Source organism: Cebidichthys violaceus, unplaced genomic scaffold (assembly GCF_023349555.1).
Source record: "Cebidichthys violaceus isolate CVI_PGR_0920_01 unplaced genomic scaffold, fCebVio1.0.p SCAF_5, whole genome shotgun sequence".
NCBI lineage: Eukaryota > Metazoa > Chordata > Actinopteri > Perciformes > Stichaeidae > Cebidichthys > Cebidichthys violaceus.
This window is the reverse complement of record NW_027176705.1, coordinates 12,172,350-12,194,504: the sequence shown is the minus strand read 5'-3', so window position 1 is coordinate 12,194,504 and position 22,155 is coordinate 12,172,350. Positions and strand designations below refer to the sequence as shown.

Below are 22,155 nucleotides of genomic sequence, written 5' to 3'. Positions count from 1 at the left end.
ACATAAAAAGCTGTATCACCTGAGTGACAACTACATTGACTCTGAAGCACTATCACAACTGACAAAAGACATGAAGCATCACCTTTAATAAAATTAAATTACATTCAATGTGCCTTTCCATGAGAAACCAATTTTCCTGGTTGCACAGACAGAACTGATTCCATGTTCACAGATTTCCCTAAAAGGTGGGGAATTAGGTTTTCCTCGGTACAAATGGTAACGGTTAATCTACATTATTTAAGGAGAGACCTCATTACTGGAAGCATGTGTACAGTACGTCAGTTCTATATGTGCTTGGTTAATCGTTGCACACTGGAGGATACTAACATCGCTCTAAGTATTGCTTAAGCATCGGTATTTTACTCAGTTGATTATTACTAAAAAGTTTCAAATGCATGCAATGGCATCATAGAAAGAAAACAGAACGAGGAGCACTTTCGAGTGTCTGTCACCAAGAAAAGAAATTGATTTAATAGGCCAGAAGCAAGGTCCTTGGCATTTGCAATGCATTCCCACTCCTGTAAAACGAAAAAAAATGGTCTTCCATGTCAAAAGTCCCAAAATTATGTTAGAAAGGCAGAACGCTGGATTAGTCTCTTTGATAAACATCTCAGGTGGAGAGTTTGTTTATATCAAGCAACAGCAACCTGTTGAGAAAAATAGCAACCAAAAAAAAAAAACCTCAAAGTTCAGCTGCGAGTCAACAGGGGTCTTCAAATCCCTCCATTACAGACTGAGGCAGTTATCAAATAACAAAACTCAACAGTCAGTGTACATCGTATCATATCTACTGCCTCAACCTAGAACCATTAGCAAATCAACAGCAGCTCAGGACAATGCCATCATTTTTTTCCCTTTGTATTATGGTACGTTATTCAGAATTAATTCATTAGTTGCAATGTCTGTTTTTCAAAATAGTCCGCGACATTGAGGATGAACCCTAGAAAGTCTTAAACATATTGATGTTCAAACTATTTTCTCAAGGAAAGACCTTGGGTTGTAGAGGAAGGTCTCAATGTTTTTAATTAGTTACGGCTGTACAAGTTCCCGTTCAAAGAATGTCAATGGTTTGATGTCTTTTCCCATAATCCACAGCTCGGTCTCCCTGCATGTCTCGATCATCGTCATCTGGAAAAAAAGAAAGCAACACAACCATTAGACATCTAATAATAGAATGAAGTGCTGTAACCATTATCAGATAACACTTATATTTTAATATACATGTCCTCCCCATCAATCCAAACACATCAAACGCTTGATTCCAAACGGTTTCAGTGCATCCATAAAGAAACCAACAGGGCAGTCAGGAAATTTCAGGATTTAAGTTTTTTGTTTGACATACTTCAGCACACTGGATTTGAAATAAAACATTGACTTCAGGTTTAAGTCTGAACGGTGTTTAAAGATGGTCAGGTCCATCATGAGAGAACAACGTAGGACTCACCGTCCCTTTTTTTTTTACACAGTCCTCCTGATTTTCTAACAATGTATTAATCTAGAAGAAATGTATAAGATGGATACATGTAATTTTGGGAGGAATGCTTCCTACATTTATCTAGCATATTATTAGCTTCCTTGTCGGTCATTAAAATAAGAACATCCTAGATTTTTATTGAAATCAGACTGTAGACAAACTGAACAGTTCAACACAGATATAACAGATACCAATGACAAATCACAGCCATGTAACACAACTCTCCAAATGTAGTACTGTTACATTCTTATCAAATACTAAAAGTCTAATCTAATAGGCAATCAGAAAAATGTATGGAAGGAAACAACAGGAAATAATAAAAACATGGGCATGCATTTCAATATTTCAAGGAGAACAGAGACACATTCACAAACACAGTGAGCTATATTTATCTACTGGTCTAGATGTGGGTCAGATGTTTGGTGGGCACAGACAGGTGGTATAGCTAAAAGGAAGCACAGGCAGGAGAGAAAATACTAGATGGACACTTACTCTCACAGAACCGTAAGTTTTCTCCATACATAGGACAATAGGGTGCTAAGATTGTTACTGTTCCTACACAGTAAACAATGCCTGAACTGCATACAAAGCGGTCCTGCTTGGACCCTGAAGGTGTTTCGGTCATAGTATTTAATCATCTCTGGTTTATGATGGATTCAAGGACCAAACTCAGGGTACTGTGAGCTCCTCTAACTGTCGAGACAAATGCAGAGGCGCGGCAGCAGGACAGGGGTGGAAGGAGGGAGGGAGCAAGGGAGGAATGGTGGATACACATCTGGACAGGCAGTCCAGTCCCCCGGCCTGGCTCACCTTGAACGTCTTCCTCCCCACCATCACCATCCTCTTCCTCATTGTAGGCCAGTTCAGCCTGCTTGTCGGCCTCATACTCACCCACGTTCCCATCATCCCCATTGTAGTCCGCTAGCTTAGAGCCGTGTTGCGGATCTACTGGGGACTCGTTCTCATCAAAGAACCGGCCTGCAGGAGGCAGAGAAGGGCCTCATCAGGAAGGGAGGGAAGCGGAGGCAAGTTGTAGGAAGACAGGGAGGAATGGGAGGAATACTGCATAATGGATGCAAGAAGGAATAAGTGATCGCATGAAGAGGATGACAAAAGATGATGAGGTGAATGAATACACAGTGGCAGACTGTAATTAGAAGACAAGCGTTTCTGAAGAGTAAAGGAGAGTCAATCATGGACTTGAAAGCAGACAGCCAAGTGGAAACAAATAGGGTTCCTCTGTAATGAGGGATTGTTTGAAATCTGGAGAGCACAGAGCGCTAATTGAGTTACCGGTTTAATCATCCTTACAATCCAATCAATCAAAAACAATAGCCCTGCTGTGAATCCTATCTTATGTTTTGTTGATGTTGGTACTGTGAGGAGTGTTTACTCAGCTCTTTTTTAAGCCACAGATAGAGTAAGTTTTTCTATATGCTATAAACCAATAGTTGATGAATGTTTAAAGTGTTAAAATAAATCTAAAAACAAAAGCAAGTGGATGTATTTTACTGGATGTTGTGAATATGAGCAAGTCACGTGGAACAATGGCATTTTACAGTCTTATAATTTACAATATTTTGCCATTTAAAATGACTTGATCAGAGGTTCCGAAAGTTGCCAATAAGAAAAAGTGGTCATAAGATATGTACAATGTATAAATAAACCTTTACTCAAAATAGCATTTTTGCCTCTGATCTATAATGATTGCCGATCTCAATCACACAGGCATCTAAGGCTGTTTATGTTCCCATCTGATTATAGACAGTACTGTTGGGTGGGACTCGATATTTTCTGAGCAAGTGTCTGGTGAGCACCCAACACTGCCAAAAATGAGACATCTGGTGGGTGTTGGGTGTTAATTTGCTATAATGGGATGCAAGTATAATTAAATCAGAGGCAGAAGATACAAAGAAAAACAAAATGAAGACGTGAACTGAATGCAGTTAGTGTTTTAAGCAGCAGAGCATGAGGTGGACGTGTAAGGAAGATGAAAAAATAGAAAATATGAAAACAGAGGAGGAGGAGGAGGGAGAAAAGGCAGCAGAGCAGAAGCCAGGCAGCAGGAAAGGATCATCTGGGAGCCAGGTGTGTGTCATTGGTCTCCTCTCCTCTGCAACTGAGCCCTCTCTCTCCTCCCTGACGGTGCTCCTAGCCATGTTCAGACATGACTTATATTCACTAACTTTCATGAAAATGTGTGATGTAGGGGTGGGGGGGTGTAACCGGTTAGTAATGGGCAATATTCACACAGATGGCATGACCCGAAATTGTATTTCAGTCCCCGCATTGACAAATATCACAGAGAGCTGGGAGGCAGCAGCTAAGCACAAAGGCAGAGCTAACACAAGTTTGGCTGTGCTTGTACTTTTTCCATGTACAATGATATTTTTCCCACCCCTCCAACCACAACCCCCCATGGAAATGAGTCACTCTTTTCAAAGTGTTGAGGAGGAACTCACTTTGGCGGTGGTGAACTGGTGCTGCTGGAGCTTGGTCTTGGGTGTGGTGAGGCTGGATGGGGTTGGGCACCTGGGCAGGGTTGGGGGGCAGAGGAATCATCTTCAAGTGGTCACGGTCACCCTTGACATTATCAGGAGCTGACAATAAGAAAGAGGTTAGGTTCGGTTGTGCGGATGATGCCTTGCAAACTACCTTACAATCAACGGCAAATGAATGTATATCTTTTTATAACCTCTTATTGATAAAGCACAGTGTGTTAAACCTACTATACCAAGATAACAGTTATCTGCTCCTGCCTGAAATAAACACATGCCTAAAGACTCAAAGGACTCAAAGGAAAGGCTATTAGACAAGAAAGTGGTGCATTCTGTACCTTGAAGTTGTCTTTGCTGCTCTCCCACTTCGTCTGCCTTGATACCTGCCTTGTTGTCTTCTTCAAACACTATGGGCTTGTCTGCCTGTTTGATGACGCCCAGAGATGCGACCACTGCTGCTCGGCCCTCCACTCTGTCCTGCTGGAGCCCGGGCTGGTCCAGGGACAGGCCTTGGCCCCCGGGGCCATCGGCTGCCCCGACTCCAGGGCCAGGGCCAGCACCAGCTCCGACAACCACATCAGGAGCTTCATCGTGCTTCTGAGTTATGGCTGGTTTCTTCAAGGCTGTGGATAAATGAAGTGGCAAAGTGAGAAAGAATGTTTGTCTTTTACTCGCCACAAGGACAGAAGACAGTTTTGGTTTCAATTTCACAGTTTTTAACCGGTAAACTACAAAGATTCATTTGCTGGTGTGTTTGTCCAGGCTGAGTTTAATTCTCTCACTCTTGGTTGTTTGTAGTCCTCTCAACAAGTCACAGATTCTAAAATCATAAGGCCGCAAATGAGCTCAAATTTAAAGCCTAATCAATCTCCACATCTTTATTATTGTTTTACTTGACCTCGCTCTCCCCACACTGCTTTAAAAATGTCATGGTAAATGTATGCACCCTCGACATCATTTTCACCAGTCATGACTTCACTGGGTGTGCCAGCCTAACAATTACTCTTAAACTTTGGACCACTGCTTACCAAATTGAACATCGTCGATTTTCCCCACCTCACTGTCTTCAATACCAGGCATGCCAGCATCACTGCCAGGCTTACCCATCTCTTCTGCAACAGAGCAAAAGGAATGTGACCTAGTTAGTGGATAGGTTGACTTTAAAATAGATTGATATGTTCCCTGTTTCACAGTTATCTAGACCGTAATAACACACAGGAAACTAACAGAGTGTAATTATGATATCAATGAAATTCTTCCAGCAATCACATACTACATGTAGTGTGTAAGTGCATAGCAATATAAAGGATTTGGTTGATGCGTTCACAGCCACCGTACCTTTTAAATCTGGACTGTCGTGCCGGTGAGTGGCCACTGTATGGCGCTCTCCAACCATCTCCACCCCGGGGGATCCCTCTGCACGTCTACCCGCCACTGCACCCTTTTGGCCGTCCATCACACTCTGAAAAAGTAAAAAGATGAATCAGAAAGAGCAGCATATGGAAAATGGAGAGAAGAAGAAGCCGTGTTTACTGAATAGAGGGGCTTCAACGCTATTGTCAGTACATTTGTGGAGATTTTAATCAAAACTAACCTGTCTTAGCTTTGATGCTTCTTCCTCCAGGGTCTTTTTTGTTTCTTCATACTCTTCTTTCAGTTGTGCGATCTGACGGCCACACTGTAAACTAAGCAACACATATACCCCATAGGTTTCATCCACAGACTCTGGGATAGGTTCACCACGTTACAAGACTGATTCGGGAAAAATACATTTTGAGCTAAAACCTTTATGTCACACAATATAAGTGAAACATCAGAGATCAAATCAGCCTCATAAAGAGACAAGTGAAGAGGATATTCCGATAAGAAATTACCTAAAATCAAAGAATTATTGTGAATATTCCATTAAAAAAAAAAAAAAAAAAAGAAGAGAGGCACACATTCATATTTTGCAAAATGTTTTAGACATCATGCCACATATCCTATAAGTGGGTAAAACCCAAAGGGCAATCACTAAGTTTTAACTTAACCTACCTCTCATACTCCAGTTTTCTTTCCGAGGTAGTGCTGTTTTTCTTCACCTCTCTTAGCTGCTCCTCCTGTTTCATAAACTCCTGCTTCAGCTCCTTCAGCTGCTCTGTTAACAGCAACACAAACGCAGACACTGCATTTTAGAGGTTTAGTCCTTGTCTGCTAGTGAAGTATGTTTCAGGAGGAGACTTTCTTATCATTACAAATCCTCCATTGAGGGCTTCTGGTTGGAGAGTGCCCTCTGCTGGGCAAACGGGGCTAAAATCCTACCTTTCAGCCTCTGGAGTTCCATCATTTGGGCTGTGACGTCACCCTGAACCTTCATCTGTACAGATTAGAGAGAAAACCGGTTTAAGAATCTCATTATCTGAAGGAGAGCTAAATACATTTACCTCTTTTACACCCTTACTAACAGGGAGACAGGGACACTATCACTGCGAGGGAAACAAGGGGGAGCAGGTCTTGTTTTTCTTTTGTAACAAGGCATCACAGCACAGATGACATCCACTGTGACATTTTAAGTAGTAGCTTCAACGTGGCAATACATTCCTGCCTATCCAAATCAGTACGTGGTAGATCAGAGGTCATCTAAATGCCTGATCTCATGCTGAGCAAGCAATGTTTTAGGATGTATACGGGTATTGAAGTAAATACCAGCACAGAAGTTTGTAGCTCAAACATAACTGCTTTATGATGTTTTTCTTAGGCTCACTGAAAGACCAGGAAAATAGAAACCTCAGCATAATGTAATGCAATCCAATAGAACAGCTCTGTAAATAAACAGTACTGGTGTGACACTGAAGGGAGAGAGAAAGCAAGTTAAGAAGGGAGGTAGAGGGGAGGGAAACGTGGACCTTGGAGTATTAAGTGATACCCGAAAAACTGGTTTTGTCCTCTAGATGACGACAGGCCCAATTACCGGTGGAGCGAGGGAGGAAATAGAAAAGAAAGCGCATTTAACCATATTTTAGCAAAACAATGAACGTTTATATTAATGGACAGTGGAGAAGTTAATTGTGCTTTTGACCCCTCAATTCCAAAAAGCTTGTCACCTTCGGAGTCCGTTGTGATTGTCTTGAGTTCTTGAATGAGTTTTAACTGACTGAGACAGAAGACAGTGAGGAAAGAGTGGACAGGAAATACAGCATCAATGTCAACTGTTGTAATGTCTAAAGCCTCGTCCTGTCACTTCCTCACACGGGGTTAACTGCTGTATAGACAACACGACCAGACTGTATAAACTGGTCAGGTATGATTTATTCTTGAGTCTAATGTGTACACGACTGTGTATACTGTACGGTGTGGAAGACATACAAGACTCAACTGTCCCCTTTTTTCTCTGCATTGCAGGCCTCTCAGTAGCATACATCTGTTGGAACAGGGCTAGGCTGTGGACAAAAGAAATGAGTGGAACAACTGCCGTTTAACGCCTTCCCTTATCTAGATTATGTAAACAGGGAGCAGGATACCGGAGTTACTATAAGAAACCAGGGAGCTTAGACTTCTCTTTATTCCACACGTCACCATCTATACTCGCCTCAACAAGAACAAAACTGAACCTCTTGGCTACATTTGTTTTTAAATCTCTTACACAAATAGTGCAACAGTGTAAAATGATGAATGCATATTTAGAATAAAAACATAAAATTGTCAGTAAAACATGTTTGTTTGTAGAAGATTAAACAGTGCCAGCATAACGGGTAACTGAACAGAAGGCTAACTGCTACAGGGCCATTGATTTGCTCCGATTTGATTTGGCCACAGAATATTGGATTGGGTTCACAAACAGCGTGTGATGTAAGCGGAAGATTCGATTCAGAATAACATTGGTACCCATTAGGCTGATCGGTGACTACGATTATTATCCATCCAAGATCATTTTTTCACTACTGGCTCTTCATTTTTAAAGAGCACTGGCTGGTTTAAACTCCAGACCTTGTTTGCTGAGCATGTACAGTATATAATGATATCATATATCATTATATGTGTGGCCTATTATAAGCAGCATTATCTCCCTGGTCCCAAAGTAAGACTATGACATCACACACAGGATAAGTTAAACAAATGTATGCCTGTCTATGAGAAATAAGCATGTCAGACTGAATGCAAATGACCTCCCTGTCCATCTGTTGTCTAATTGTCTCCCAGGGCATCTGGACACACACTGATGTTCAGAGGGTGCTGGGACTGAAAACACAGTGAATTGCCGGCTGGGCTACTGCGCAGTACAAGAGGTGGGAAATGCCTTGTGGAGCATACGGACGTGCCACACTTAAATATATTATAGGTGGCTTAGAGGCATGGGCACAGTGAAACAACATTACACTTTTTTTTTTTCCTTAAACAGACCCTAAAAGGAACACACATGAGAGAGCTATGAGCTGCAATTTTCTAAAAGACGAAATAAAAATGCAATGTTGGTGAAGCAGATCTCTGGTTCTGAGGAGGAGGAAAGAGTTTCCAAGTCAAGGACAAGTTGATATATCGTCTGCCACTTGGTACCAGACGACTACTCCATCGCCATCTCCATGAGGACTCCATCACCTAGCCCCTTCAAAGTACATAAAGATGACCTCCGTCCATCATGGGTCACACAAGTTGTACATGCTGCATCTGATATCGAGTGAGATCATAGCAATACAACGTGGATATTGTGATGAGACTAGATGTGATGGAAGTATGACCTTTTACCTGTTGCATTACAGTTAAGTAATGCTCATCTAAAGTTGTCTGACTAGTTTAGTGAGAGGAACCTGCTTTTTCTTCCCCATTATTATTTGCTCTCTCAGAGAACATACCAACCACACCTACAGAGTACATATTGAACGAGAGTAATGCCGATGACACAAAGAATTAAAAACAGAGGTATTGAATCAAAAACCCACTGTGATACTGACACCTAGCTTTACCTCAGGGGGGTTAACTCAGAGGGCTTTTCCCTCACTCTGTGGAAACTCTGGTCACCTGTTTCTGCGTGCAGCACAACGTGGACCCTCTGATCATTCCTCCTCCTGTTAGCTTTCAGTTAAAACAGCACCAGTGAAATAAAACCGGGGTTGGGACCAGACATTGCTACTCTACCTTTTCATCCGCGCACTTTTTGATGATAGTCTCCCGGGCCTGCAGCTTGTTCTCCAGCACATTGTAGTCTCCCTCCTTCTGGTCGATGTGCTTCTTGTGCGTGTCCACCTGCACCATCAGCTCAGAGTTCCGCTTCTCCAGCCGGCTGCGCGCCGCGTCGGTGCGCTTCACCTGCGTCTGTACCTCCACCAGCTCGTCCAGCAAGCGGCTGTGCTTGTTGGTCACTGTCCAGTAGTTGAAAGACAGTATGGCGATGATCAACATCAAGAAGATGAGGATGAAGGACGGGAGGCGGCCTCCGCGTCGGTTTGCACCAAACCCAACCATTTCAAAAAACCCCAAAAAGTGTGACGTTGCTTCAGGTTGTTACTGCAACCTACAAGAGCTCAATGAGAGCAGTCTCCCTCGCTGTAAAACACATCCGTCTACGTGACATGCCGTGGATATGCGGCAACCGCTCGGGAAAAACAAAAAGCAAACACTACAGAGACGGACAGTCGTGCACGTTCATGACTTGTCACATTGCTACGGGTCCTTTAATCTCCTTCCTCCTTCCGCACACTGGGCATCTTCTCTGCAATTCGTACCAACGTCACTAGGTTAGATGAAATCCGCCCGCGGGGACGTGGCCTAGCTCAGCTGGCAACGTTAGACGAGACTAGACGTGGACGGCTACACGGCACCGTGGCAGAGAGTGCAAATACAAATCATACAGCGAGCTATATAACGCCAGCCTCCGGCTACTTGTTTTCTATGGGACCCGATAAGCCCAGTAGGACTACACACACACAGACGTGCGGAGCTACTTTAATCACAGAATCGACCACTGATGGTTTTATCTTCCGACCTCACGTTGTTAGCTCCTATTGACGTTAACGCTGTCCAGCTAACGACTTCACACTAGCTAGCAACAACGGTAGATGCGACAACACAATTAACGACTGTCAGACAGAAAAGTATCGTCTCTTCTTGCGGATGTAATCCTTGTAATATCAATAACCAAATGCTAACAAATCACTACGGACACAAGCTTTGCATCACAATCTCTTCCTTTCGCTGCCTGCTAAACCTGATTTGTGTGCTGTGAAGCTCGCTGTATTCCGTCTGTGCAACTTCCGCTCTCTGCTAAAAAAGATACCCATATTTCAAAATAAAGGTCAAGATTGAGCATTTAGCAGCACAAAGAAAAGCGTGGCATTCATTTCTTGATGGCATTGGTTAGCTTATACAAACACGTTTGTACGCTGTAGGCTTAAGGTTTACACATATGTCTTAAAAGATGAATGAAAATCATCGGCCACACTGTGAAAGTGATAGTCCTGTATGAAACGACTTGGACATCGCGAGTAGTGCCCAAAGACCGGAAGCACATGGTTGAGTTGAAGAACACTTTACAGTTATGACATCAGGGAAAATATTCTTGATTTAAGCAAATGTTGTTTGTAGTCTTGTAAACAAAAGCATACAAATGCTTTGCTTCGACAGTATTTTAAATAGATATATTGAGCCCATTCAAACCTGGAGCCTTACTTCTCATTAACAGGTTATACCCTTATCAGCAGCAGAAAAAACAATTGTCTATTGTTATCAAATGAAGATACTATTTGTTTCCTCTTTGTGTAGTGAAAAATAAAATTGTGTCATTTTTAATAGAAAAGACATTTTTGGGACCTTGGAATAAGATCTTTAAATCTAAACATAACCGTCTTTATGCAATTTTGTGTAATTTACTTACAGATTATTTCTGATTTTTGTGGGGATAATAAGTAACTGGAGACCATCTTGGCCAATGGCCCCTTCCCCATTTCCAACCCCCCTACTTTCTGCACCCTTGCTCAGACTACACCCATCTTCAAACGCAGCCATCATTTTGTTCACACACCTGTAAAGTTTAATGACAGCATCTTGCTATTGCATTGACAAAATATGTCCACAGACATAGAAACAGACACACACAGACTCACTGGGGGGGGAACAATATCAGCCGCACGTTGTCACGGCTTCCATTTAGTAATAACACCTCTCTCTTAAAAAACACATTATAGTTTCACCAACGTTATGGAAAGGCTATTGTATTTTCCTATGTTTCTATTATTTTGGCCAGTCCTGTTCAAAGTGACTAGATGTTCAAAATGCTAACACATACAGCTGACATACATGATCCAAAAACATGCACTGAAGTAAGAACACAAACCACAAGATATAAACTGATATTTTATTGTAACACTGATAAGAATTGTAACACAATGAGGTAAGTTAAATAATCCACATCTGTGATGTTCTTGAACCAGCGACACCAGAAAATATTCACCACCCAATCAGTAACAATTCCACAAAGTCTGCAAACAATGGCTCGTAACGCCCAGTCCATTCAGTTCACAGTTTATTACAAACATATTTCTTAGGAATACTGATACCACAATCTCCTTTGTCTTTGAGTCACAAATCCAAACTTACCAGCTGTTTGTTTCTTTTTTTAAGAGATGATACTCAGTAGAAAAGATCCCCTGAGGGAGAAACATTCTTTTGTTTTTCTGATGAGAAACAAGCCACTACAGACACTGGCAGGCTCAGTCTGAGTTTGCTACCATTTCTGCTGATGACTTGGCACGGTCTCACAGGGCACTAGGAGATACAGTAAGAGATCATTTCAGTTTGCCTGTGCTGCAGTCACACTTTGAGAATATGCTGGAAGAGTTATTCATTACTCTACAGACATCTGCTTCACAGCACACGGGGGGGGGGGGGGGCTGCAACACCAGCATCCTGAAATGCCCTCAGAGTTTTGACTCGGGTCCTTGTTGGGAGAGTGGTCAGAGAATCGTTTCTTTGCACTCAAGGCTTTGTTCAGAGGAGGGGGAGTCCAGTGGGTTGGTGGAGGTGCTGGTTGTTTGTGGGAGGTGTTTTGGACGGCGCATGGAAGGGGAACTCAAAGCACCGCAGCTCTGAAGGTGAAGGTCCTCATGGCCACGCTTCCTGGGACTGCCAATGACGCGCTGGGTCATCACCTGTGCAACAAAACATAAACGAGAGACACACATTGCTATTTGCTATCTTATTGTAATCTTTTTGTGTTGTTTGTTTTTACATAACAATGGTATGATTGAACCATTCATTTTCATCCATCTCAGGTTGTTCTGTTTTCTGGTGTGTAGTGAGCATTACTGCCTCACAGGGCTGCTAGCCAGATATCTACTTATCGTCTTCAGAAACAGGCCTACAAACTGCTGGTTTTGCATTGGACATTATACATTTAGTCTAACTCAGTTACCTGATCTATGACATTGGCACTAAAAATGGCCTCCTCCATGTGTTTCTCATCCGACTTGATGACACACTTGATGTTGTTGACAACCTGCTGGACTTCAGGAGGTAGAGTGCAGCTTGAATGCTCCAGGAACTTGGCCACCAGTACTTTGGTGTCTTTGTACATCTTAAAATCAGCCAGGGAGTGTGGGCGTTCGTGGGAGGAGTGTGTGTGCAGGGCCCGGGATTTAAGGTGGATGTCAACTTTCCTGCCCTCCTTTTGCTGCTTCCTGACACTTATGTGACTGGGTTTAGATCCAACTACTCCCGACGTAACGTCTGCTGGCTCTGAACAGAGAAGAAAAACATGTGACATCAATTAGAAAAATCAAGGCTAATACCTGTGGATTTAAGGCTTTGGGTAAAGTGAAATCAGGTTTCTAAGTCACTCATGTAACACATTTTCATTATCAGCTCAGTTATAATTCATTTAGGATTTTTTTTGTTTCCAACTTAATTGTGATAATGCATTTTTAAGATAATCTAATGGGACCAATGGGGTTTAAAATATTTTATTAAAGAAATATTTAATCCTTCAGTTTATCTAAAAATTAAACATAACCAATTATCTGTCGGTTTTCCCCGGACAGAGACGGAAACTAACATTTGTTTCAATAAAGTTTGTTAAATTAGTTCTCCACGCTACCAGTTTGTCCCTCAGGTCTAATTGTAGGGATGGATGTGAATGCGCTAAATCTATGGGTTGATAAATTCCTGCAATGCTGGTAAAAATGGATTGTGTTTGTGACCTCATGAGATGATTACTGATCCATTATGAACTGGCACGTATTTCCATCAGTATAATGCTTGTATGAGTGCATAGATGACCAACTGTTTGCTACTATAATTTGTTGTATTTCAGTGCTTCTTTAGAAAATAAATTACTACAAAAATTGTTTCTATGATGGTACCTTGCTCTGGTGATGTATGATGTGAATCTTCAGCAGCAGGGGTATTTGCAGAGGCGCAGCCACAATTTTCTCCTGTAGAGGGAGACAAGAAACTTAGTTTGGGCACAACAAAGCAGGCACGAGCTGTTCATTGCTTATTGACAATGAAAGGCTGCAGGGCTGGCTCTAACGGTTAGATTAAATATCAATGAATCTGCTGATTATTTTCTTGTTTAATCAATTAGTTGTTTAGCATATAAAATATCACTCTCTCAGAGTCCAAGGTGATTTCTTTAAATGTCTTCTTTTGTCCGCTCAACAGCCAAAAACCCAGCGATGATCAGTTTACAATTACACTAAACAGAAAAAGTAGCAAATGCTCACATTGGAGAATCAATAACTAGAGACTGTTTGGACTTTGAAACATGAAAAGATGACTCAGAAATGATGGCTAAGTTGACTAATCATTTAAGCTCTAAAAGGCTGATCGCTCTTGTAATATATAGATGGAATATTTAAGCTGTTATTTTGTGTAACAATGTTGCACTCACTTCCTGTCGTAGAGGTGCAGGAGATAGGGTCACTGGTAGAACGGACTATGCGTGCCAGTTTGCGGTATCTCCTGGCTGCTCGGAGCACTCGAGGCCTCTCTGACGGCGAGCAGCCACTTTGGGCTGAGGTAGAGGGGGGTTGCTGCGATGCGGAGGAAGGTGACCAAACACTGAAACACAGCCTGGGACCACGTGGCCTGCTAGGAGGGGAAGGGGAAGGAGAAGGAGCCATAGGACTGATGCCGGAAGTTCCACCAGAGGAGGCCACGGAGGTGGGGGAGCACGGCTGAGGGGGCGGTGGGATAGTAACAGGGAGCGTGAGCTTCCGGCTCATCATCCGTGCTTTAATGAGGGAGTGTGTTGACGCTTTAGGTGGCTCCTCTGGTAACTGTTTGGCTGATGCAAGCTCGTCACATATGTGCATCGCAGGCCTGAGTTCCCCACATGGATGTGTGTTGTCCGTGGAATCCTCCTGCTCCAGGTTGCTGAAGTTTTCTGAGGACCAGTCCGGAGAGCGCTCCAGAGAATCCTGTGTGTGTGAGGACTCACTGTAACCTGTATCACTTGGGCGAGCGTCAGTGTTAGGCAGGCCACGGTGGTCACGTGTACAAAGTTCCAGGCTGTTACAGCTTCCATCGATGGGAGCCGTGTGGCGCATGCCATAGGGAGAGGAGTCAGAGCCCTGGACCTCCAGGGAGCACAGGTCCTCTGAGGAGCAAGTCTGGTCCTGATCAGCCACCTCTGACACCATCAGGGACGCACTGTCCACCGAAGCTGAGAATAGGGGGAAAAGCATCATCAGCATGACTTCTAGTAGACATTTGACAATCCTCTGCAATGTTCGCAGCAGTCTTAACTGTCTTTACCCTGAGTGCTGAATCCTGCAGTTGTGTTTCTCTCACACTGACTGGATTCGGTGGCCTGCTGCTCCATGCTGGTGGTGACCTGTGAAGTAGACATTATTAGTGGAGACAAACAACATAACAACACTTTTTGCAATAAAATGTATGAAGCGGATAAAGGAAAAGGCTGTAGTGCACAAAAGCTACTGCGTGGCACCTAACCATCAACACATAAGTTTGGTCTGTAGAGGGCTCTATAAGACCACAACACACTTAAAGAAAATGATCTCTAGGAAACTACTGTATCATGTAGAACGGAATATCTAGATGTATTTTTACATGTAAGTATACAACATACATATACTGTACGTTCATATAACTTCACATCATGCGGGCTCTTGAGCCTGAAATCATCAGCTGAGTTTCTTCTCGCACACAATCAATCGATCACTGCCCGCTTCAATTAGTTTTTTAAAGCAACTGCTGCTAATCTATTGCAGGTGAGAAAACCTTCTGCTGATTCCTGTTTGAAGGACACTGTGAAGGGAACATGGATTTAACAGGTTTAAGGGAAATAAGGGACTGAAAGCCTAAAGTGTTAAATGATGCTGAGAATATAGTAGAAGATAAAAGGATTTGCTTGCACATTAGATTGTTATTTTTAGCTGTGAACAATGAAATGCAGCGAAGCCTCAGCCTGCAGTTCAACATGACTGTCAAGCAACAGCAGATAAATACTCAGATGAAGTTGAAAGCCATCATCTCAAAATGCAGACACCAGAGTAAATGCCAACAATTTAGAGAAGAACAGCCGCTAAATTGGTTGGGTTTGTTAAAGTAACTTTGGTTATCTCATCAAAATCTTTAACCTTACTTACTTAATTTTTATGCAATTCACTTAAGACTATCTCTTTATAAAACTACACAAATAAAAACTGTAAAGATTTTTTTCTTTCCAACCAACAATCTTTGGCAAGTAGGCTTATTGCTGGCTCTGGATGGCAATCGTTGGCTTGTTGGTTGGTCCATCACTTTGATCCAGACGGAAATATCTCTACCTATACTAGATAGATTGCCATGACATTTTCTACAGACATGCATGGTCCCCAGAGGATGAATCCTAATGACTTTGATGATCCCTTGACTTTACGCGTTGCACCACCAGCAGGTCAAAGTTTTCAATATCTCGACATCTAGTACATGGATTGGCATAAATGATTACGATGAATCCTAATGGCTTTGGTCTCCTGACTTTTATTCTAGCACCACCATAAAGTTGACATTTAAGGTTTGGAGTAAAATGCCGTAACAACTATTGGATACATTGTCATGCAATTTGGTGCAGACATGTATGTTACCCCAGGGTAGGGATTGTAAGAACCATCTGGTCAAATTTAAAGTTTTTTTTATGACCAAACATCTGTACTGTGTTTACTGCTAAGTAGCAAATGTTAGCATGCTAACGCTGTAAACTAAGATGAACATAATACACATTATACCTGCTAAACATCAGCATGTTAGCATTGCCATTGTGAGTAATTAGCATGCTGATGTTAGCATTTAGCTCTAAGAATTGATGTGCCCAAGTACAGTATCATGGAGCATGACAGCAATGTTACTGCTATTGCACATGTGTACAATGTATGGTGACTGACTTATGGATTGGCCTGCTGTCTTTGCAAACAAATAAATAATGTAATGTCCTCAGGCCAAGGTTGTCCACAAAGGCCTCTGGAGACAATGTTGTTTTAATGGCAGAGCCTGTTGATTGCTCTCACCTGGCTGGCCGGGGTCTGTCCCACCACAGACTCATACGGAGGAGGCAGGTCAGTTGGGTACAGTGTCCCTGGACTGTTGATGGGAACACCGTAGATGGCACTGAAGGGAGAATGGGGGAAGTCCAGGTGCAGGCCTCTGTCAGGGTCATAACAGCAGAGTTTCAATCAAAAAAATAAAAATAATTTACAAATCATATCTCAAATAACAGAAATACAAAGACTGGCAAGTACACTGAGCCAGTCGCACAGTCCAGAGTGTTTAAGAAACTGGCAAAGCAAGTCTAAATCCATCCTAAAAAATACAGAATATTGCCTAATAAAACATTAAGAAAGAAAGGATGAAAAATATCCTCTTGTCCCCAACACTCTAATACAGAAGATATATATGGGTATGGTATTTTTTATGTGCACCACCACTGTTTCATGTGGTGCCAATTAAGAATAAGCAGCCATGTGTGCAGTCATATCTTTTAATTACAACCTCATTCTCCTCTAAAGTGACGGAGCATGAAATACAACCTGAGAGTTCCCACCAATCATCTGAGGCATGATGATGTCATGACACATCCCTGGCCCTGGGCACGGACACCATAAATGCTTCCTCTGCCTTGTTTATATTGATGGCATAATTGACAAACAGATGTGGCTTCTTGCCAAAGGGCTTCAGCAGCAGCACATTCTATCTGGCAAGGCTGAGAAATGAAGGTAGTGATGACGGAGGGCTGGACTGATCTTTCACAACAGCTGAGAATCACGGATGTCGCAGCTGCTTAGCAGAGGAAAATGCTCTGAGCTGACCATGGATGATAATACACCACATGTGATGGTCACAGCCTGATAGCAGACAGACACATGCCACTGCTGCTTAATATGATGGATCTGGATTTGAATGCAAATGTTGCTTTTTTCATCTGTATATTCACCATGGGAGATTTTAGGGTGGTCTACATTAATAAAGATGTTTAAGCAGTTTTTAACCTGACAAAATTGCTTAACTGACGATGCTGTACCAAAGTAGCAAGAAAATGTAGGTAATAGACGTCATTCTTTCCTTTCTAATAACTGTAATGACAATTTTTTACGTAGTATATATTTCTACTTATTAGTATATATTTCTACTCAGTATATTGTATTCACACATAAGTAATTTTGTTCTGAACTTTGTTGAACTTCATCGTGTCTCTGTTGTGCAAAAGAAGAATTCTCCCTTGCCTGTTCACAAAGATAACTAACTGTGTTGCATGAGAATGTTCCACTGCCAAGGCCTTTGGGCCGCTTGTTTTGGTTGCTGGCCGTTCATTTTTTCATTGTTGTTTCTATCAGTCTCAGACCAAAAGTCTGAGACCAAAATGTCTAACTTTGGCCATCGGCCCCCACCTTTGCTCATTCTGTATAAAGAAAGTGCGTTTACTTTTTTCTTGGTTCTTCCTCACTGAGACTGTACACATTCTGTTGTGATGATTGAACCTTCTCTGCGCAGAGAATAAATACCTAAAAGACAACCTGGTTTTCGGTATTATTTATTTCAGCATGAAAAGACTCACGCAAAGCGGGTATAGGATTTTTTCCACCACATAACTTTGCAATCATTGCTGTTCATTGTTCAAATAATGACCGTGTTTACATCACATATAGACCACCAGTATCTGATTCATTTCAGGTGTCTGTGTAGGGGCAGGTAGGAAGTTACAGTAATAGGCTCCTTAAAAATCCTAAATGTGTGTGCTATTGTGTAAAACTGGCAACTTAAAGAAATGCCAGTGCTAAAGTCTGACTATAAGTTCCCACTCATTCCTCTTGCAGATATGAATGCAACTCAAGGATGTGTAGTATCCTGACCTACTGATCACTTGCAGCAACCAGCAGAATTGTAGTTTCAATACATATTGCAGAAGATTTTGAGAAGAGTCTCTAAAGCAATGCAACATTGGGTTTTGAAGTTCTCAAAATATACTTAACAAAATCTATATCTCAGAAACAATGCCCAATGTGTTTTTAAGAAGATCAAGCAGCACCTTGATACCCATCTTGAATTGCTGCTCTCTGGGAAGTATTTCATGTTGTCTTTGGCAAAAACAATATGTATTTACACATTTATTCCCACTGCAATCAGTAGCTAATACTCACTGCAATTAACCTGTTGTTTTTGTTTCACTTAATTAATATAACAAATACTAGGATTTTCAGGTTTCCCCTGCACTTTGCATATACTTGATCATTGATAGTAGTTTGGCTGCGCACATAGATTAGGAATGTGTTCATTTCCACCACGGGGGACACTACAGCTGAATTGTATTGTTTTAAATTATACTGCACTAAGCAGCAGCAATCACAGTTTTCCACTAAGTAAGGGAAATGATACAGTGTCAAGTGTCACTGAACATTTAACAAAGAGTCACAACAGTGCATTTAGACATTTGGAAAGGGGGTTCTAATTTCCAAGTAGACTATTGTGTTTAATTAGTGTCGTGTAAACTTTAAACAATATTTGTTAGCAAATTACAATTTGTATTGTGTATTCCCTGAAAGAATCCCCATAACCCAGAAGATACATTGGCACCATGAGTTTGGGGAGCACTGAGCACCTTATGTTAGCACTGAGAGAAGATGTGATGTTGATGAGTAGTATTTTGCCTCTCACCTCTGTCCATCCATTGAGGGGGTGCAGGTGTACTCTGGGGGGTAGTATGGTGGTGGGGGAATGGGAGGAATAAACTCATCAAAGTCCAGTGTTTGGTGGAGGATTGTTCCATGGGGGGTCATACAGTCAGCATTTAGAGCTCGCGCTCTGTGTGGCATAAACTGAAACACAGCATAAAAACAACCATTATCAAGCTTTTGTCACATTAAGATACTGAACTCTTTGTTGTTCATTCATTATTTTAGACCATAATTCATCCAGGGAGACATGACTGAGCTAATGCCTCTTTACACAGCACTTCTCAGCTGTTAATTCAAGCAGCTATTCACATATATGCTTGATAGTCACTGAACAAGCTTTACTGCAATGCGAGTCAAGTGCCTTGCTCAGGGACACCTCAACAGCAGCTCTGAAAGCGCTGCTCATGTACTTTCCACACTCAGATGTTTATAAGTGGGACAACTTTCCAGTCAGAGCCAGTCGGCTTTTCTAATCTCCAAACTGCCATTGCTGCTATTGAGTTGGCTAAATTTACTGAGCTAAATAAAAGGTTAACAGCTCTTGTGGTAAATTGGAAAGCGAGGCCACTCTAGGGGACGGTTAGAAATAAGACACAACCCTGTATCTTTTACTTATTCTACAGTTTGATTTGTGTAGTTTTAGCTTATTTTCATCTATTATTCTATCTTTTTTTACTCTTTTTAAAATCCTATTGACGTTTCTTTTTTTCATTGTCTTTTTATATCGCCTTGTGTGTCTCTGTCTTATGTCAAGCATTTTGAATTGCCTTGATGTTGAAAGGTGTTATACAAATAAACTTCTGTCTGTAATAGATTCCACCATGCTCAGCCACGTCAATTTATAGCTTTCCTGCCGGCGTACATGTCTGCTTTGGTGTACTGTAATTTTCTACTTTCATATATTGATGTAATGTCTGCAAGACATATTACAGATGAGCATAAACACTTATTTATTTAGCACTGCCTTTGACCAACTGTTTCTCTTCCTATGTTTTATTCTTTTCTTTTACTTACATTTAGCATACCTGTCCTTACTATTTGATGCCTCTTTTTTGTTTTTCATTTGATTTCTTGGTTCAGTCATGCAGTTTCTTCAATTTCTTGTAAACAACTTTGAACTACTACACCTACTGTATGAAAGGTAGCGTACAAGTGTTTTAATTAAAGTGTATTATTAGTATAAAATAAAACAAATAAAAAAGAACAGCCCCCAATTCAACAATCATTACATTTATAAATTCACACCACATTTATATCTACAGGTCTCCACAGGTCTTCTTACAGACAGTAAGAAGGTCTGAGAACGATTTGTCCACAGCTTTGATTACCTGAAATTGGGCCACTGAAGCAGGGACCACAGGGAATTAAGTACTTATGTCAACATGAGAATGACTTTTCATTCCATTTTTAACTGCTGTTTAATTCAAACAGCTTTGGATGAATTTATTTTTATCAACTGTCTGTCTCTTCCTAAATAGTCATTAATATAAAAGAGTAACAGCCTTATCCCTATGATCCTGTCCCAGGGATCTAAAAAGTATTCATCTATGTAGTCATCACTGTTTAAACCTGCATTAAGGGATTTGTTTTACCAAAAGGGCTCAGTGGAAACAAGATGCAAACAAAACACTGACATATAATCACTTTGTAATGCTGATAAGCTAGCAAACAGTTGTTTATTTACAGGTTTTGCAGATGTGGAGCAACAATATTATTCATTTGGAGTTGTGTTTCTGAAACCTGGTGAATGTTAGTCCGATACTAACTCTCCTTCGAGCTCTGCTTTGGTCTCCATCGACTCCTGCAGGGAAATATCTGACTCTTAAGCTGTTGTATGCTCCACTTTGTTTACCAGCTGGTTGCTAACTTTGTCTTCCCGCTGTTTGTGATGTGATGGCCAGGTACTCGAACAAAAGGTTTTATTGGATATTTTTCAATAACAGCAGCTACATGGTGAGACTGAGACTACGCTGATGAGAGCAGTGAGAACGAAACAAAACAGCAAAAATGTGAACCTGAAAACCCAAACAATGAGCTGAAAGACGCAAACAAATATCTGTAGAGCTGAGAGGAACTCAGGAGTGAGGTGATAATTCTCTGCGGGTTCATCAACATGATCGGCCCCTTTCACATACATGAAGTCATAGCTGACCTATTGTTAATGTTAAAGCAGCTTTAAAGAAGAAGAAAACATCCCTAATATAAAAATAACCATAATGTATAAATGTGCAGCAGTCCTTTGGCCAGGTCTGATTTATACATGGATCTTTATTGACTTGTGACCTGCATGGAGATTCAACTAATGTAATGTCTATACTTTGTACTCCCAGTTAAACTTAATTTATTTTACTAGCTACTATAAAGCTGAGATTACTGCTTATTTCCTGCCACATCACCCTGTTATCAAATTAAACTTCACTTCCAGCCGAGAGCACCAGTTTTAATATCCAGACTCGTTTCAGCAAGCACAAAATTTACAGCATAGTTCATAAAATTTGTAAACGGCTCTTGCATCAAATATCACTGCAAAGCCATTTCACATGTGGTATTGAGTTGGCAGCATTGCTATACCTTTCCAGCTGATGTGTTTAGAGGCATGAAACACATCAGACAAAGGGAGCTTGGCCATGCTAATTTCCTTAATGACAGAAAGCAGCTGTTGGTAATAGTTTCATTGTTTCACATAAAATGATAAAAGAGGGTCACACTGAGGACGGTGTACCTTTGAGGAAAAAAACCCAGTGAGATGTTAAGCTGTTTTCTTCCAATCCAACATATTTTTGAGATGCAGGAGGACACAGAGAGGTCCTGTGGCAATTGACCTTCACAGTGTGTGTTTACATTCACTTGTATTTTCCAAGCAGGATGATTTCACCAAAGACTCAAATATTCCTCTTCACTACCTTAAAACGGATGAAGGTTGGCAAATCGTTCCTGAGCTGCATGTGTTTATCTAACCTGATGATAGCAATCTCCAGACTGAAAAATGTTTTTTTTTTTTAACAGCAGGGTAGTCACTGAAAAGAAAAGAAGGTCATCTATT

At 41.4% G+C, this 22,155-nt stretch overlaps 2 protein-coding genes across 4 annotated transcripts in view; both read right to left on the bottom strand.

Moving 5' to 3' along the window:
* Window positions 1-69: 69 nt before the first annotated feature.
* Window positions 70-10,172, bottom strand: golm2 (golgi membrane protein 2). Of its 2 annotated transcripts, XM_068730682.1 has the most exons (10): window positions 9,085-10,172; window positions 6,274-6,328; window positions 6,007-6,109; window positions 5,567-5,657; window positions 5,311-5,434; window positions 5,001-5,084; window positions 4,311-4,595; window positions 3,937-4,074; window positions 2,285-2,452; window positions 70-1,128 (listed from the first exon to the last, which is right to left on the bottom strand). In XM_068730682.1, the coding sequence occupies exons 1-10, from the start codon at window positions 9,409-9,411 to the stop codon at window positions 1,052-1,054; spliced, it is 1,452 nt and encodes a 483-aa protein (XP_068586783.1). In that variant the 5' UTR covers window positions 9,412-10,172; the 3' UTR covers window positions 70-1,051. The 2 variants fall into 2 exon arrangements, with proteins under 2 accessions (XP_068586783.1, XP_068586784.1); XM_068730683.1 differs by lacking the exon at window positions 2,285-2,452.
* A 1,113-nt stretch (window positions 10,173-11,285) lies between these two features.
* fam189a1 (family with sequence similarity 189 member A1) overlaps window positions 11,286-22,155 on the bottom strand; it is an 85,701-nt gene continuing 74,831 nt past the window's right edge. For both annotated transcript variants that reach the window (XM_068731148.1, XM_068731149.1), the window contains exons 6-12: window positions 19,093-19,253; window positions 16,452-16,587; window positions 14,698-14,776; window positions 13,832-14,605; window positions 13,302-13,373; window positions 12,356-12,678; window positions 11,286-12,092 (exon numbers count right to left, since the gene is read on the bottom strand). In XM_068731148.1, the coding sequence (XP_068587249.1) occupies window positions 11,898-12,092; window positions 12,356-12,678; window positions 13,302-13,373; window positions 13,832-14,605; window positions 14,698-14,776; window positions 16,452-16,587; window positions 19,093-19,253 (1,740 nt within the window). In that variant the 3' untranslated portion in view covers window positions 11,286-11,897. The remainder of the gene's footprint in view (window positions 12,093-12,355; window positions 12,679-13,301; window positions 13,374-13,831; window positions 14,606-14,697; window positions 14,777-16,451; window positions 16,588-19,092; window positions 19,254-22,155) is intronic.

Bases quoted from the DNA above. Each gene is read 5' to 3' on its own strand.
- golm2 (XM_068730682.1), bottom strand. From the start codon at position 9,411: ATGGTTGGGTTTGGTGCAAACCGACGCGGAGGCCGCCTCCCGTCCTTC. The intron at 6,110-6,273 runs GTAGGATTTTAG...TGCTGTTAACAG, and splicing joins GGAACTCCAGAGGCTGAAAG to AGCAGCTGAAGGAGCTGAAG. The intron at 5,658-6,006 runs GTAGGTTAAGTT...TGTGTTGCTTAG, and splicing joins AGAAAACTGGAGTATGAGAG to TTTACAGTGTGGCCGTCAGA.